This window comes from Procambarus clarkii, chromosome 62, assembly GCF_040958095.1.
Source record: "Procambarus clarkii isolate CNS0578487 chromosome 62, FALCON_Pclarkii_2.0, whole genome shotgun sequence".
Classification (NCBI taxonomy): Eukaryota; Metazoa; Arthropoda; class Malacostraca; order Decapoda; family Cambaridae; genus Procambarus; species Procambarus clarkii.
In genome coordinates, this window is record NC_091211.1 from 30,428,724 (window position 1) to 30,443,994 (window position 15,271).

The following is a 15,271-nucleotide window of genomic DNA, read 5'->3' on the forward strand; positions in this document are numbered from 1 at the left end:
TGTGGATAATGTAATCAGTCTGTGGATAATGTAACCAGTCTGTGGATAATGTAACCAGTCTGTGGATAAAGGCATCACGGAATACTGCCCTGAGAGCTCCACTCTCAGTCCCAGCCCTGAGAGCACACTCTCAGTCCCAGCCCTGAGAGCTCCACTCTCAGTCCCAGCCCTGAGAGCTCCACTCTTAGTCCCAGCCCTGAGAGCTCCACTCTCAGTCCCAGCCCTGAGAGCTCCACTCTCAGTCCCAGCCCTGAGAGCTCCACTCTGTCCCAGCCCTGAGAGCTCCACTCTTAGTCCCAGCCCTGAGAGCTCCACTCTCAGTCCCAGCCCTGAGAGCTCCACTCTGTCCCAGCCCTGAGAGCTCCACTCTTAGTCCCAGCCCTGAGAGCTCCACTCTCAGTCCCAGCCCTGAGAGCTCCACTCTCAGTCCCAGCCCTGAGAGCTCCACTCTGTCCCAGCCCTGAGAGCTCCACTCTTAGTCCCAGCCCTGAGAGCTCCACTCTCAGTCCCAGCCCTGAGAGCTCCACTCTCAGTCCCAGCCCTGAGAGCTCCACTCTCAGTCCAGCCCTGAGAGCACACTCTCAGTCCCAGCCCTGAGAGCACACTCTCAGTCCCAGCCCTGAGAGCTCCACTCTCAGTCCCAGCCCTGAGAGCTCCACTCTCTGTCCCAGCCCTGAGAGCTCCACTCTCTGTCCCAGCCCTGAGAGCTCCACTCTCAGTCCCAGCCCTGAGAGCTCCACTCTCAGTCCCAGCCCTGAGAGCTCCACTCTCAGTCCCAGCCCTGAGAGCTCCACTCTCAGTCCTAGCCCTGAGAGCTCCACTCTCAGTCCCAGCCCTGAGAGCTCCACTCTCAGTCCCAGCCCTGAGAGCTCCACTCTCAGTCCCAGCCCTGAGAGCTCCACTCTCAGTCCCAGCCCTGAGAGCACACTCTCAGTCCCAGCCCTGAGAGCTCCACTCTCAGTCCCAGCCCTGAGAGCTCCACTCTGTCCCAGCCCTGAGAGCTCCACTCTGTCCCAGCCCTGAGAGCTCCACTCTCAGTCCCAGCCCTGAGAGCACACTCTCAGTCCCAGCCCTGAGAGCTCCACTCTCAGTCCCAGCCCTGAGAGCTCCACTCTCAGTCCCAGCCCTGAGAGCTCCACTCTGTCCCAGCCCTGAGAGCTCCACTCTCAGTCCCAGCCCTGAGAGCACACTCTCAGTCCCAGCCCTGAAAGCTCCACTCTCAGTCCCAGCCCTGAGAGCAAGATCCACGAGAATAACGAGACTGGTTCCCCTTCTTGTGCCAAGTCGAGGTGAGGAAGAGAGCCTCCAGGCCTTCAAAAATAAGACCATAAATTCAACAAGAGTGAAGATAGACTCGTGTATTGAGAAGGAACACTTAAGAATCACAGACTCCCGATAGCCCGATATAATCACCCGCTCTGTCAAAGAATAAATATTGAAGCAGGACGCAAAATATATAAAAGGAGAGAAACCCAGAACACAACACAGGTAGGCGGAAGAGTTGCCTGTATCAGTTGGCCTGTTGGTCTCTCTATAAAAAATCTTGGAACAACTATCTGTCAGGGGCCCTCAGGGCGAGGGGGGGCCCTCAGGGCTGGGGGGCCCTCAGGGCAGGGGGAGGAGGACCCTCGGGGCGGGGGGCCCGACCACTGATACCCATCACTGCTGGGAAACACAGATAAAAAGATAAACAAAACAAAAGCTGTGAAAACCCCAACCAAAGAAAAAACACAGTGAGAGATACGAGAGGAAGAAGCAATATTAGCTTTACACAGCTGATGGAGACACAACTTTATGCCCTTGACTTGACCCCAACCACTTGGGCTGGACGGTAGAGCGATGGTCTTGCTTCATGCGGGTCGGCGTTCAATCTCCCGACCGTCCAAGTGGTCGGGGATTGAACCCCGTACCATCCCAAATCCTTATCCTGATCCCTTCCCAGTGTTACATAGTCCTAATGGCTTGGCGCTTTCCTCTTGATAATTATCTATCTTGACGTATCATAGTCAAGATAGACAGGATTAGTTAGGATTTATCATAGGATTTGCTAGGCCTCCAGGCCAGGGAGGCCTAGCAAATATCTTAGACCCATCTTGCTATGATTTCGGGGGTCCAACGTGCCCGCGGCTCGGTCTCCTCCAGGCCTCCAGTCTCCCTCCTACACGACACAATACCCTCGACGACACGGGACGGAAGAGAAAGTGAATAAGTACTTATGTTATGGTCGTCTCCCTCCCGTCTCTGTGACGGGGGAAGACGACGGGTGACGGGGGTTAGACGACGGGTGACGGGGGAAGACGACGGGTGACATGGGAAGACGACGGGTGACGGGGGAAGACGACGGGTGACGGGGGAAGACGACGGGTGACGGGGGAAGACGACGGGTGACGGGGGAAGACGACGGGTGACGCCCTGAGACTCCCCTCTGTCTCGGGGCGCGGGACTTTTCGTACAGATGTTCTGCTGAAATTTTGTCGTTACATTACTTTTCCCGCCAGAGTGAGGCGGCGGCCGTGTTCTGTTCCGCTGAGAGATACCGACACGCGACAACTTGCGGGAGAAATGGAGAGTTATTTTGGTGCTAAAGCGGGTATTTCCAGCTTTTGTTGGTGCTAAAGCGGGTATTTCCAGCTTTTGTTGGTGCTAAAGCGGGTATTTCCAGCTTTTGTTGGTGCTAAAGCGGATATTTCCAGCTTTTGTTGGTGCTAAAGCGGGTATTTCCAGCTTTTGTTGGTGCTAAAGCGGATATTTCCAGCTTTTGTTGGTGCTAAAGCGGGTATTTCCAGCTTTTGTTGGTGCTAAAGCGGGTATTTCCAGCTTTAAGCCGCAGCTGAGGCGCCACTATATTGCAACATACTGATTATTTTCTCTGTCAGAACTGTAGACGGATGTCTTGGTACCCTGAGGCTTGACCTGTAGACGGGTGTCCTGTAGACCACAGTGTACCACAGTGTACCACAGTGTACCACAGTGTACCACAGTGCACCACAGTGCGCCACAGTGCACCACAGTGCGCCACAGTGCACCACAGTGCACCACAGTGCGCCACAGTGCGCCACAGTGCATCACTGGGTGGTACACAGGTCAGCGTCATATAAAACTGCTGCAGAAGGGATGTTACTCGAATTTTTGTTTTTAGAGGTCCATTATGCGTGTGTGTGACTCTCCATTTGACGTTCACATCCAACCTGAAACCTGGCTCCGTCATGCCTCCTGACCAGGCTCCGTCATGCCTCCTGACCAGGCTCCGTCATGCCTCCTGACCAGGCTCCGTCATGCCTCCTGACCAGGCTCCGTCATGCCTCCTGACCAGGCTCCGTCATGCCTCCTGACCAGGCTCCGTCATGCCTCCTGACCAGGCTCCGTCATGCCTCCTGACCAGGCTCCGTCATGCCTCCTGACCAGGCTCCGTCATGCCTCCTGACCAGGCTCCGTCATGCCTCCTGACCAGGCTCCGTCATGCCTCCTGACCAGGCTCCGTCATGCCTCCTGACCAGGCTCCGTCATGCCTCCTGACCAGGCTCCGTCATGCCTCCTGACCTGGCTCCGTCATGCCTCCTGACCAGGCTCCGTCATGCCTCCTGACCAGGCTCCGTCATGCCTCCTGACCAGGCTCCGTCATGCCTCCTGACCAGGCTCCGTCATGCCTCCTGACCAGGCTCCGTCATGCCTCCTGACCAGGCTCCGTCATGCCTCCTGACCAGGCTCCGTCATGCCTCCTGACCAGGCTCCGTCATGCCTCCTGACCAGGCTCCGTCATGCCTCCTGACCAGGCTCCGTCATGCCTCCTGACCAGGCTCCGTCATGCCTCCTGACCAGGCTCCGTCATGCCTCCTGACCAGGCTCCGTCATGCCTCCTGACCAGGCTCCGTCATGCCTCCTGACCAGGCTCCGTCATGCCTCCTGACCAGGCTCCGTCATGCCTCCTGACCAGGCTCCGTCATGCCTCCTGACCAGGCTCCGTCATGCCTCCTGACCAGGCTCCGTCATGCCTCCTGACCAGGCTCCGTCATGCCTCCTGACCAGGCTCCGTCATGCCTCCTGACCAGGCTCCGTCATGACTGCTGACCAGGCTCCGTCATGACTGCTGACCAGGCTCCGTCATGCCTCCTGACCAGGCTCCGTCATGCCTCCTGACCAGGCTCCGTCATGCCTCCTGACCAGGCTCCGTCATGCCTCCTGACCAGGCTCCGTCATGCCTCCTGACCAGGCTCCGTCATGCCTCCTGACCAGGCTCCGTCATGCCTCCTGACCAGGCTCCGTCATGCCTCCTGACCAGGCTCCGTCATGCCTCCTGACCAGGCTCCGTCATGCCTCCTGACCAGGCTCCGTCATGCCTCCTGACCAGGCTCCGTCATGCCTCCTGACCAGGCTCCGTCATGCCTCCTGACCAGGCTCCGTCATGCCTCCTGACCAGGCTCCGTCATGCCTCCTGACCAGGCTCCGTCATGCCTCCTGACCAGGCTCCGTCATGCCTCCTGACCAGGCTCCGTCATGCCTCCTGACCAGGCTCCGTCATGCCTCCTGACCAGGCTCCGTCATGCCTCCTGACCAGGCTCCGTCATGCCTCCTGACCAGGCTCCGTCATGCCTCCTGACCAGGCTCCGTCATGCCTCCTGACCAGGCTCCGTCATGCCTCCTGACCAGGCTCCGTCATGCCTCCTGACCAGGCTCCGTCATGCCTCCTGACCAGGCTCCGTCATGCCTCCTGACCAGGCTCCGTCATGCCTCCTGACCAGGCTCCGTCATGCCTCCTGACCAGGCTCCGTCATGCCTCCTGACCAGGCTCCGTCATGCCTCCTGACCAGGCTCCGTCATGCCTCCTGACCAGGCTCCGTCATGCCTCCTGACCAGGCTCCGTCATGCCTCCTGACCAGGCTCCGTCATGCCTCCTGACCAGGCTCCGTCATGCCTCCTGACCAGGCTCCGTCATGCCTCCTGACCAGGCTCCGTCATGCCTCCTGACCAGGCTCCGTCATGCCTCCTGACCAGGCTCCGTCATGCCTCCTGACCAGGCTCCGTCATGACTGCTGACCAGGCTCCACCATGGCCTCTAGTCAGGACTGGTCAGCCAGGTCAGCCGTGACTGGCCAGGTCTGCCGTACCTGGCCAGGTCTGCCGTGACTGGCCAGGTCAGCCGTGACTGGCCAGGTCTGCCGTGACTGGCCAGGTCAGCCGTGGCTGGCCAGGTCAGCCGTGGCTACAGGCCCGGACCATCACCTCTGCAACACACTGTATAACATCAACAATACAATAACTCGTGTTGCAGTGTTGAAAACATATTTTGCCCCATGTTGTCCTTACTGGAGCGACTGGCAGATAACTAAGCCCAGACTTTAGCATACAGATTGCTTCGCTTCACGATATAGGGCGTTTTTTTATGTCCTCTCAGCCCGATTTATAAAAGGGGGAAGCTCACCACCTACCAAATTGCTATCGCCTGTGATATCAGGACGCCTGGGATATCAGGACGCCTGGGATATCAGTGTCGTGGAGTTTGTCGTGGTGCACGCAATGAATGCCCCTCCCCCCCTCCCCCCCCCCAGGACAGAACATGTGTCGTGTTCATACAAATAGTCACATATTTCTCTACAAGCACATGATTATTTCGTGTGCCTGTAGAGAAATGTTGGTGTTAGAGATGTCGTTCTAAAAAGTGAGTGGTTACATCGAATTTGGTAAATATACTAACCCACACACACAAGACATGTACCAACTGTTACGGCCCTCTGGGGTCGCAACTGGGTTCTTTCTCTGATGTTGTTAGAGTTAGGGTATCCGGCCCCAAGTTAGTAGTGGCTTTCAAGGGGTGTGCTCCGTAACGCAAGTAAATTAAAGGGGAAGGGATAAAACTGCACTTAAACTTAAATATATAATTATTCCATCACCAATAAATAAGTATATAAACCGTCACAATCTGGGTTGCTATTACTACACTTATTTACAATAACTTCTTCTTCGAAGACACGGGATGCTCCACGGTGCTCAACGATGCTTAGCCCTTGATCCTCGTCTCGTGGCCTCTCGATTAATCCTTGGATTCTCCTAGCGAGTCTACCCCGGCCACAGGCCAGCCAAATCACAGTTCCACTGGGGGCACCGTCGTGGAGGCCTTCAACCACAAATCCAGCCTGTAGCTGGCAGGTTCCAATCAGCTCCGCTGGTTAGGCCACTCCACGACCGATACTAGGGTTGCGAGCCCTAGGCAGGAGCCTCGTGTGATTTCACAGATCACTCTCCTCACCACAACACCCCAGTGGCTAGTCTTCTCCACCAGTCAGCCCCAGGTACGACAATTCCTCAACTGCCACGTCACAGGCAGGTTAACACAACAGTGTTCATCCGGGGGGTGACTCACAACTTCTGCAGCTAACACTTAGAGTTTCTACGGCTGCCTTGGGTACACTGATCCAACGTCCATTACAGCAGTCCCAGGTCGACTCTGTAATCAGACACGTCATTAGTACTGATGACACTCTAGGGCACCTCACTCACAGGCTTAGACACAAACGCCCACCTATCAACTCCGTAGATGGCGTTGCTGTCTAAGCGTCACCTCACCAGAGGTCAGCAGCGGCTATGTTATGAGCTGATCAGGACGGGAAACTAGCCCTTGTGGCCGGTATATCTCGTCCTCACTAGATGGCGTCGTCCATTTGGAGGGGGTTTCGGGAGCTGACCCACAGATGGCGCGGTCGTCACTGCTCTGTGCTCAGACGCTGGGCTCGGGTTCGTAACACCAACCCACACACACAAGACATATCCCAACCCACACATACACAGGACATATCCCAACCCACACATACACAGGACATATCCCAACCCACATACACACATGACATGTCCCAACCCACACACACAGGACATATCCCAACCCACACACACACAGGACATATCCCAACCCCCACACACAGGACATATCCCAACCCACACAGAACATGTCCCAACCCACACACACAGGACATATCCCAACCAACACACACACAGGACATATGCCAACACACACACAGGACATATACCAACCCACACACACACAGGACATATACCAACCCACACACAGGACATATCCCAACACACACACAGGACATATACCAACCCACACACAGGACATATCCCAACCCACCCACACACACAGGACATATCCCAACCCACACACACAGGACATATCCCAACCCACACACACACACAGGACATATCCCAACCCACACACACAGGACATATCCCAACCCACACACACGGGACATATCCCAACCCACACACACACAGGACATATCCCAACCCACACACACGGGACATATCCCAACCCACACACACACAGGACATATCCCAACCCACACACACACAGGACATATCCCAACCCACACACACGGGACATATCCCAACCCACACATGCAAAGGACATATCCCAACCCACACACACACAGGACATATCCCAACCCACACACACACAGGACATATCCCAACCCACACACACACAGGACATATATCCCAACCCACACACACACGGGACATATCCCAACCCACACACACACGGGACATATCCCAACCCACACACACACGGGACATATCCCAACCCACACACACACAGGACATATCCCAACCCACACACACAGGACATATCCCAACCCACACACACACAGGACATATCCCAACCCACACACACACACAGGACATATCCCAACCCACACACACAGGACATATCCCAACCCACACACACGGGACATATCCCAACCCACACACACACGGGACATATCCCAACCCACACACACACGGGACATATCCCAACCCACACACACACGGGACATATCCCAACCCACACACACACGGGACATATCCCAACCCACACACACACGGGACATATCCCAACCCACACACACACAGGACATATCCCAACCCACACACACACGGGACATATCCCAACCCACACACACACGGGACATATCCCAACCCACACACACACAGGACATATCCCGACCCACACACACGGGACATATCCCAACCCACACATACAAAGGACATATCCCAAGCCACACACACACAGGACATATCCCAAGCCACACACACACAGGACATATCCCAACCCACACACACAGGACATATCCCAACCCACACACACACAGGACATATCCCAACCCACACACACACGGGACATATCCCAACCCACACACACGGGACATATCCCAACCCACACACACACAGGACATATCCCAACCCACACACACACACAGGACATATCCCAACCCACACACACACGGGACATATCCCAACCCACACACACACGGGACATATCCCAACCCACACACACACAGGACATATCCCAACCCACACACACACAGGACATATCCCAACCCACACACACAGGAAAGGAGATGAACGATGGTTCCGCGTCTCTTCGTTCATGTCATATATGTGCCAGTTGTTTCACCCTCTTCAAAAACTGTTTCCATTGCATCTGTTGATATTTCTTGATACATGTGAATGTTGAAGAAGTGTTTTATTAAATGTTAATAAGAGATGTTAGCGATGATAAGACAATGATTTTCCTGCGTTATAATCCTCCTCCTCAGCTTATGTCTGCTCTTCATAAAGTGGGTCAAACCATTTTCCTTTGTGATAGACTTTTACGATAGGAACCATATCACTGTATCTTTGATAAACATTTATATTTGGAAAGCTATTCAAGATAGTGTTCCTCAAGGCATTGTAGAAGCTTCTTGCGTCCTGACAGTGTCACAATCATTGAGAAGGAAGATCAAACTTTTGTTTTTATAATATATTTAGATACGTGGACATTTGGGCAGCTGCCCTAGACTATATGAAGGGGAGTACAGTGTGTGTCAAGAACTAGCTGCCCTAGACTATATGAAGGGGAGTACAGTGTGTGTCAAGAACTAGCTGCCCTAGACTATATGAAGGGGAGTACAGTGTGTGTCAAGAACTAGCTGCCCTAGACTATATGAAGGGGAGTACAGTGTGTGTCAAGAACTAGCTGCCCTAGACTATATGAAGGGGAGTACAGTGTGTGTCAAGAACTAGCTGCCCTAGACTATATGAAGGGGAGTACAGTGTGTGTCAAGAACTAGCTGCCCTAGACTATATGAAGGGGAGTACAGTGTGTGTCAAGAACTAGCTGCCCTAGACTATATGAAGGGGAGTACAGTGTGTGTCAAGAACTAGCTGCCCTAGACTATATGAAGGGGAGTACAGTGTGTGTCAACATCTAGCTGCGTGATGCTAAAATCCCCATCACACAGGATGGTTAGTCATACAGAGGCACTTGTTCAGTGGAAAGCATTGACAGACTCTGGGTGTAGTATGAGGATATCATCATGACCACGAGAGTAAATAAAGTAATTGCAGAGCTCCAGGTACCTCATGCCAACTGGTCTGAAAGGTCTAATAACTGGACATTCGGTGATGTAGTGTGGGAGATCATGCCGTAGTTCCTGCTCACAGAGTTTGCAACTGGAGTGCTCAGGATTGGGAGACCCGTCACCTGCAGCCACCTGCCACAGTAACGGTAACCCAACCTGATCCTGGCAACCACTGTGTCGCACAGTCTGGTCCACGTTTTGTGCTGTCCATAGATATAGGTTTCAGATCTGAATAATTCATAGATTTTTATACTGGTGCTTTCAGGTCGTTGGGAGTCAGTAATTTCCTTTCTATCAGACTTGAGTGTTTGGAATAATATAGTTTTGACAACAGTGATGGGGATACCTAGATCTTATTCAACTTCATCCTTGTTACACACTAATTTGGCTGCACTGTCTGTCTCATTATGATGATATATATATATATATATATATATATATATATATATATATATATATATATATATATATATATTTTGTGACGGTAAAGCGTTGGTGTTCGGCTGTTTCAAAAGCTGGGGGCAGGGCCTCGTCACATCACAAAAAAAAAAGAGAAAAGTTTGTCCTTTCGTCTGTGGTAAGGTAATGGGAAGACACACAAAACACAAGTATATAAACAATGAAATTTTAATTACTCTAGAAAACAAGACATGAATAAAGGCAATCTCATAAAATGCAGGACAAGTCAACAAACAAAATAACATGAATAATTACTGGCAATGAAAAGTTATTAAGACCAGAATGCAAAAATATTGATAGCAATATAAATTAATATGTGCGGTGCTGGAATACTGGCTTCAAGCTGCCACCTCCCTTAGTACACGAAAGCCAAGGCTTAGTCTACTTGCGAGAGATGTCAACTCCAAGGAGCACAAAGATATTCTGACGAGTACGGCGTACTGCTGCCCAGACGTCGACTCTCGGTGGTGGTGGTGAGTGCAGGTGCGGCGAGACATCAGCCAATCAGCAACAGGCAGGCGGAGGATAAGCAGTTTGCTGGTTACGGCGGCTGTAGCAGGTGTCGGGGTGTGCATGGTACGATTTGCTTCCTGGGCAAAACGTTTGGCGATACTGGTGGACGTATCTTCTATATAGTATCTTGTACTTAAAAGACGTAATGATGTAGGGAAGAGCAGGCTCAATCTCTCTTGAAAGAGATTATTGTCACAATATATATATATATATATATATATATATATATATATATATATATATATATATATATATATATATATATATATATATATATATGTTTCATTGAATATGACCGCAAATTCTGTATTTATTATTTTCTGGTTTAGGGCTTCTATCCCTCTAACTATTTTCTTAGCATCAGGGCTTAATTGAAATAGGAGTTCTCCAAAACTCATTTTCGTACTTTTAAGGTGAAGAAAAGAAGTGATTTACTATAGTGTATTACACATATTTATATAATTTGCACAACGTTTCGAACCTCCATGGTTCATTCTCAAGTGAACAGATCTTACAATACTAGTTGATTTTATACCCGCACTGGGTCAGGTGATAATACAATAAAGGTGAAAACATGGGGGGATACATAAGGGATAAATGTGAGGTGAAACATAGAGGTAACTGCAGAAGGCTTATTGGCCCATACGAGGCAGCTCCTATCTAAACACAAAGATTAATCAAGTGTAATTGGCCTATTATGTTGGACATTGTCTTCTGTGTTGGCATCGATATGTTCTTGTCTTGTCCTTACTCTCACCATGAGAATAAGGACAATTTCAATTAAGCCCTGATGCTAAGAAAATAGTTAGAGGAATAGAAGCCCTAAACCAGAAAATAATAAATACAGTATATGCGGTCATATTCAATGAAACATGTTTGAAAGAAAACCTGCTGCCAGTATACACCAATATATATATATATATATATATATATATATATATATATATATATATATATATATATTATATATATAGTGAGAATCCACAAGGTCTTCTCTGAACACTATTTATTTTCTTCTTCGAGGATGTGGGTCCTTTTAATTAAACCAGTGGTGGTACCCCTATATATGTGTATATATATATATATATATATATATATATATGTGTGTGTGTGTGTGTGTTTGAGATGGTATCCACTCAAAAGATATTCTTATCCCTGCACTCTGGGACTCTGGGAGTCCATGGGATAGCAGCATGACTAGTCAGTGCTTCTGTGGCTAGGACTCTTGTTGGCGGCTGTCCCTCCCGGCCACTCTTCCTGTTGTCAGCAGTTGAAGCCATCACAGTGGCGACACATCCTGAACTATTAGTACTTCACTGGACTGCCAGTTAAAGTCCTAAGCATTACGATGTTAACGGTACTGTTGACAGTGGGCACCAAGCGTGGGTCTGGGGACCTCGCGCTATTCATCAAGAACACCTGCTTGAACCAGACGACCGCTACTGGCCGGAACCCCCTCCCTGTCCGCCCCATTGTTGCCGTGAGGGGGGCTTGGTGGGCGGCTGCCGGAGTGTGATGCTCCATGGGACAGTCCTCTGTCTTTTTGTAGCCTTATGCTCCTGCTGCTGTCTTCTCTAATTTTGCCGGATCGCTTTTCCTTTTCCTTATGTTTCGTTTTTCTCTCCCCTCTTCACCTTTCTAATTGTCATTTCTAATTGTCAGTTGTCAAAATGCCTGGTTTGATTACTCTTTTGGACTTCATCTAGTCCAAAAGAAGAAGGGTGTTTGAGGAGGCATACTCTTGCACCCGTAGAACTGTAGTACCCGACGTCGAGAGCGAGGGGAACCTTTTATTGTCAATCCCCCTTTCGTCGCTGAACCCGATCTCGACGGACTTTGAAATGGTCAAAGGATTGGCAGATGCAGTTTAATGCTGATAAATGTAAAGTTCTGAGGTTAGGTAATGATGATAGAGTTACAAGATACGAGCTAGATGGTGTTGTGATTGCGAAGTCGGATTGCGAAAGGGATCTGGGAGTTATGATTAGTAAGAATTTAAAACAAAAGGATCAATGCATAAATGTTCGTAATAAGGCAAATCGGACACTTGGATTTATTAATCGCAGCGTTAGTAACAAGACACCTGGTGTGGTTCTCAAGCTATATCTTGCTCTAGTTAGGCCCCATTTAGATTATGCAGTTCAGTTTTGGTCGCCATATTATAGAATGGATATAAATTCACTTGAACGTGTCCAGCGTAGGATGACTAAGTTAATTCCCCAAATTAGAAATCTTTCATATGAAGAAAGATTAACAAAGCTTAAGTTGCATTCACTGGAAAGGCGAAGAGTTAGGGGTGACATGATAGAGGTTTACAAGTGGATGAATGGACATAACCGGGGGGATATTGGTAGGGTATTAAAAGTATCAACACAGGACAGAACACGAAACAATGGGTATAAATTGGATAAGTTTAGATTTAGGAAAGACTTGGGTAAATACTGGTTCAGTAACAGGGTTGTTGATTTGTGGAACCAATTGCCGCGTAACATTGTGGAGGTGGGGTCCCTCGATTGTTTCAAGCACGGGTTGGACAAGTATATGAGTGGGATTGGGTGGTTATAGAATAGGAGCTGCCTCGTATGGGCCAATAGGCCTTCTGCAGTTACCTTTGTTCTTATGTTCTTATGTTCTTATGGACTGACGGTTCTTAAGGTGGTGTTTGTGGGGCGTATACTCACGACGCACCCCTAGGAGGCCCCGGCAAGATCGGCGATAGCTTCCTGTTGGGTGTCCTGCCTCTAATTGTGGCTCCATGGTGGGTGTGGGGGCACATTCGTGAATGAAAGTCTGACCTCTTGCCCTTGTGTCGAATTCTGTTCCTCCTCTACCTTCTCGAGCTCGTGGGGTGGGCGATCAAGTCTCTGAGTCGGACCGTGTTGGAAGACCGGGCTCTGTAGCCCCCGCTGCATTGGGCCCTGACCTTGCTCCTCCTCCTGACCCTCCTGACTACTCCCCTCAGCTCCCCTTCCTCCTCTGTGGTTGGGTCGAGCCCCAAGCCCCAGTGGTGACCACCTCGTCCCCTGGCACGGTTCAGGGGACGAGGTAGCCAACAACTAACTACTAAAGTTCAACCCGAGTAAATGTAAGGAAAGGAAACTAGGCAGAGGAAACAGGAGTCCAGACACAGGATACTGAATGGGAGATGAAGTCCTTCATGAAACAGAAAGAAAGATCTAGGAGTTGATATCACACCAAACCTGTCTCCTGAAGCCCACATCAAAAGAATAACATCTGTGGTGCATGCGAGGCTGGCTAACATCAGAACTGCCTTCAGGAACCTGTGTAAGGAATCATTCAGTATCTTGTATACGACATTTGTAAGACCAATCCTGGAGTATGCGGCCCCAGCATGGAGCCCGTACCTTGTCAAGCACAAGACGAAGCTGGAAAAAGTTCAGAGATATGCCACTAGACTAGTCCCAGAACTAAGAGGCATGAGTTACGAGGAAAGGCTGCGGGAAAGGCACCTAACGACGCTGCAAGACAGAGGAGTAAGGGGGGACATGTTTTGTCTCCTTTTACAAAATTCTCAGAGGAACTGACAGGGTAGATAAGGATAAAAGGTTTAACACGGATGGTACGCGAATAAGGGGACACAGGTGGAAACTGTGTACCCAAATGTGCCAAAGGGACGTTAGAAAGAACTTTTTCAGTGTCAGAGTAGTGCATACCTTGCTTAGACGTGCATGTCTTGCTTAGACTTGCCTGTCATGCCTAGACGTGCCTGTCATGCCGTGACGTGCCTGTCATGCCGTGACGTGCCTGTCATGCCGTGACGTGCCTGTCATCCCGTGACGTGCCTGTCATACCTAGACGTGCCTGTCGTGCCGTGACGTGCCTGTCATGCCGTGACGTCCCTGTCATGCCGTGACGTGCCTGTCATGCCGTGACGTGCCTGTCATGCCGTGACGTGCCTGTCATGCCTAGATCTGTCTGTCATGCCTAGACGTGCCTATCATGTCGTGACGTGCCTGTCATGTCGAGACGTGTCTGTCATGTCGAGACGTGCCTGTCATGCCGTGACGTGCCTGTCATGCCGTGACGTGCCTGTCATATGAACGCTTTTAGTGTTTAAGAATACAATAGGCGTCCACAGCAAATATTATCCCCCAGCTGTGTTGCAGTTAATAAAAACAGTTTTCCATGCTAATTTATTGAAAATCTAATCTACTTATATATCACAAAAAAAAATTATTTTGGGAAAGGCTTAATAATATTTTGTTTAAACGGGGATTTTTGGCTGGCGTTAGTTTATAAATGAAGCAAGACTAGGGAACTATTTTTTTGAGTGGGGGGGGGAGGGGGGGGGGAGGGTGTTGCAGATTGATAGGTTACCTTATGGACAATAGAATCGAAGAGAACTATCAGGGTGAAGAGCCAAGCCATTACGACTATATAGCATTGGAAAGGTGTCAGGATAAGGATTTGGGATGGGACGGCGGGAAGGAATGGTGCCCAACCACTTGGACAGTCGGGAAGGGGGGGGGGGGTTGAACGCCGACCTGCATGAAACGAGAAAGTTGTTCTACCGTCCAGGCCAAGTGGTTAAAGTCATGGACTATAGAGATGATGGAGCCGTGATGAGGGGCTCGAGTAACAGGACCAACGATAACAACGATAGCAGGAGGCTCGACATCAGCGAGGCACTACACATCAAAAAGTCAACACCAGCAATCAACAGCCAATTAATGCACAACTATATTCTACCCACTTCAAGACCCTGAGCCAGAACAGAAGCAAGCAGATAAAATGTATACCCATGTTTATATACCCTATATATACCCCATTGTTTCGTGTTCTATCTTTTCCCATTGATTTGTTTCCTCTCACCTTACCCAAAAACAAATATAAACATGAAATGGAATACATAGAAATTAGTCTTTGAAAATGAGAGACGTCTTGCGAAACGCTTATAGGCGTTA

General features: G+C 50.2%; 1 protein-coding gene across 1 annotated transcript; it reads right to left on the reverse strand.

Moving 5' to 3' along the window:
• Positions 1 to 423: 423 nt before the first annotated feature.
• On the reverse strand, positions 424 to 13,258 carry LOC138354398 (uncharacterized protein DDB_G0282077-like). Its single transcript, XM_069308585.1, has 3 exons — positions 13,142 to 13,258; positions 2,858 to 2,928; positions 424 to 916 (listed from the first exon to the last, which is right to left on the reverse strand). The coding sequence occupies exons 1-3, from the start codon at positions 13,256 to 13,258 to the stop codon at positions 424 to 426; spliced, it is 681 nt and encodes a 226-aa protein (XP_069164686.1).
• Between the last annotated feature and the right edge of the window lie 2,013 nt (positions 13,259 to 15,271).

Excerpts from the sequence above, each read along its gene's own strand:
- LOC138354398 (XM_069308585.1), bottom strand. The coding sequence starts at position 13,258 with ATGCAGCGGGGGCTACAGAGCCCGGTCTTCCAACACGGTCCGACTCAG. Across the intron at positions 2,929-13,141 it reads ATTCGACACAAGGGCAAGAG|GACACCCGTCTACAGGTCAA; the intron begins GTCAGACTTTCA and ends TGTGGTCTACAG. Across the intron at positions 917-2,857 it reads TCTGACAGAGAAAATAATCA|GGCTGGGACTGAGAGTGGAG; the intron begins GTATGTTGCAAT and ends GTGTGCTCTCAG.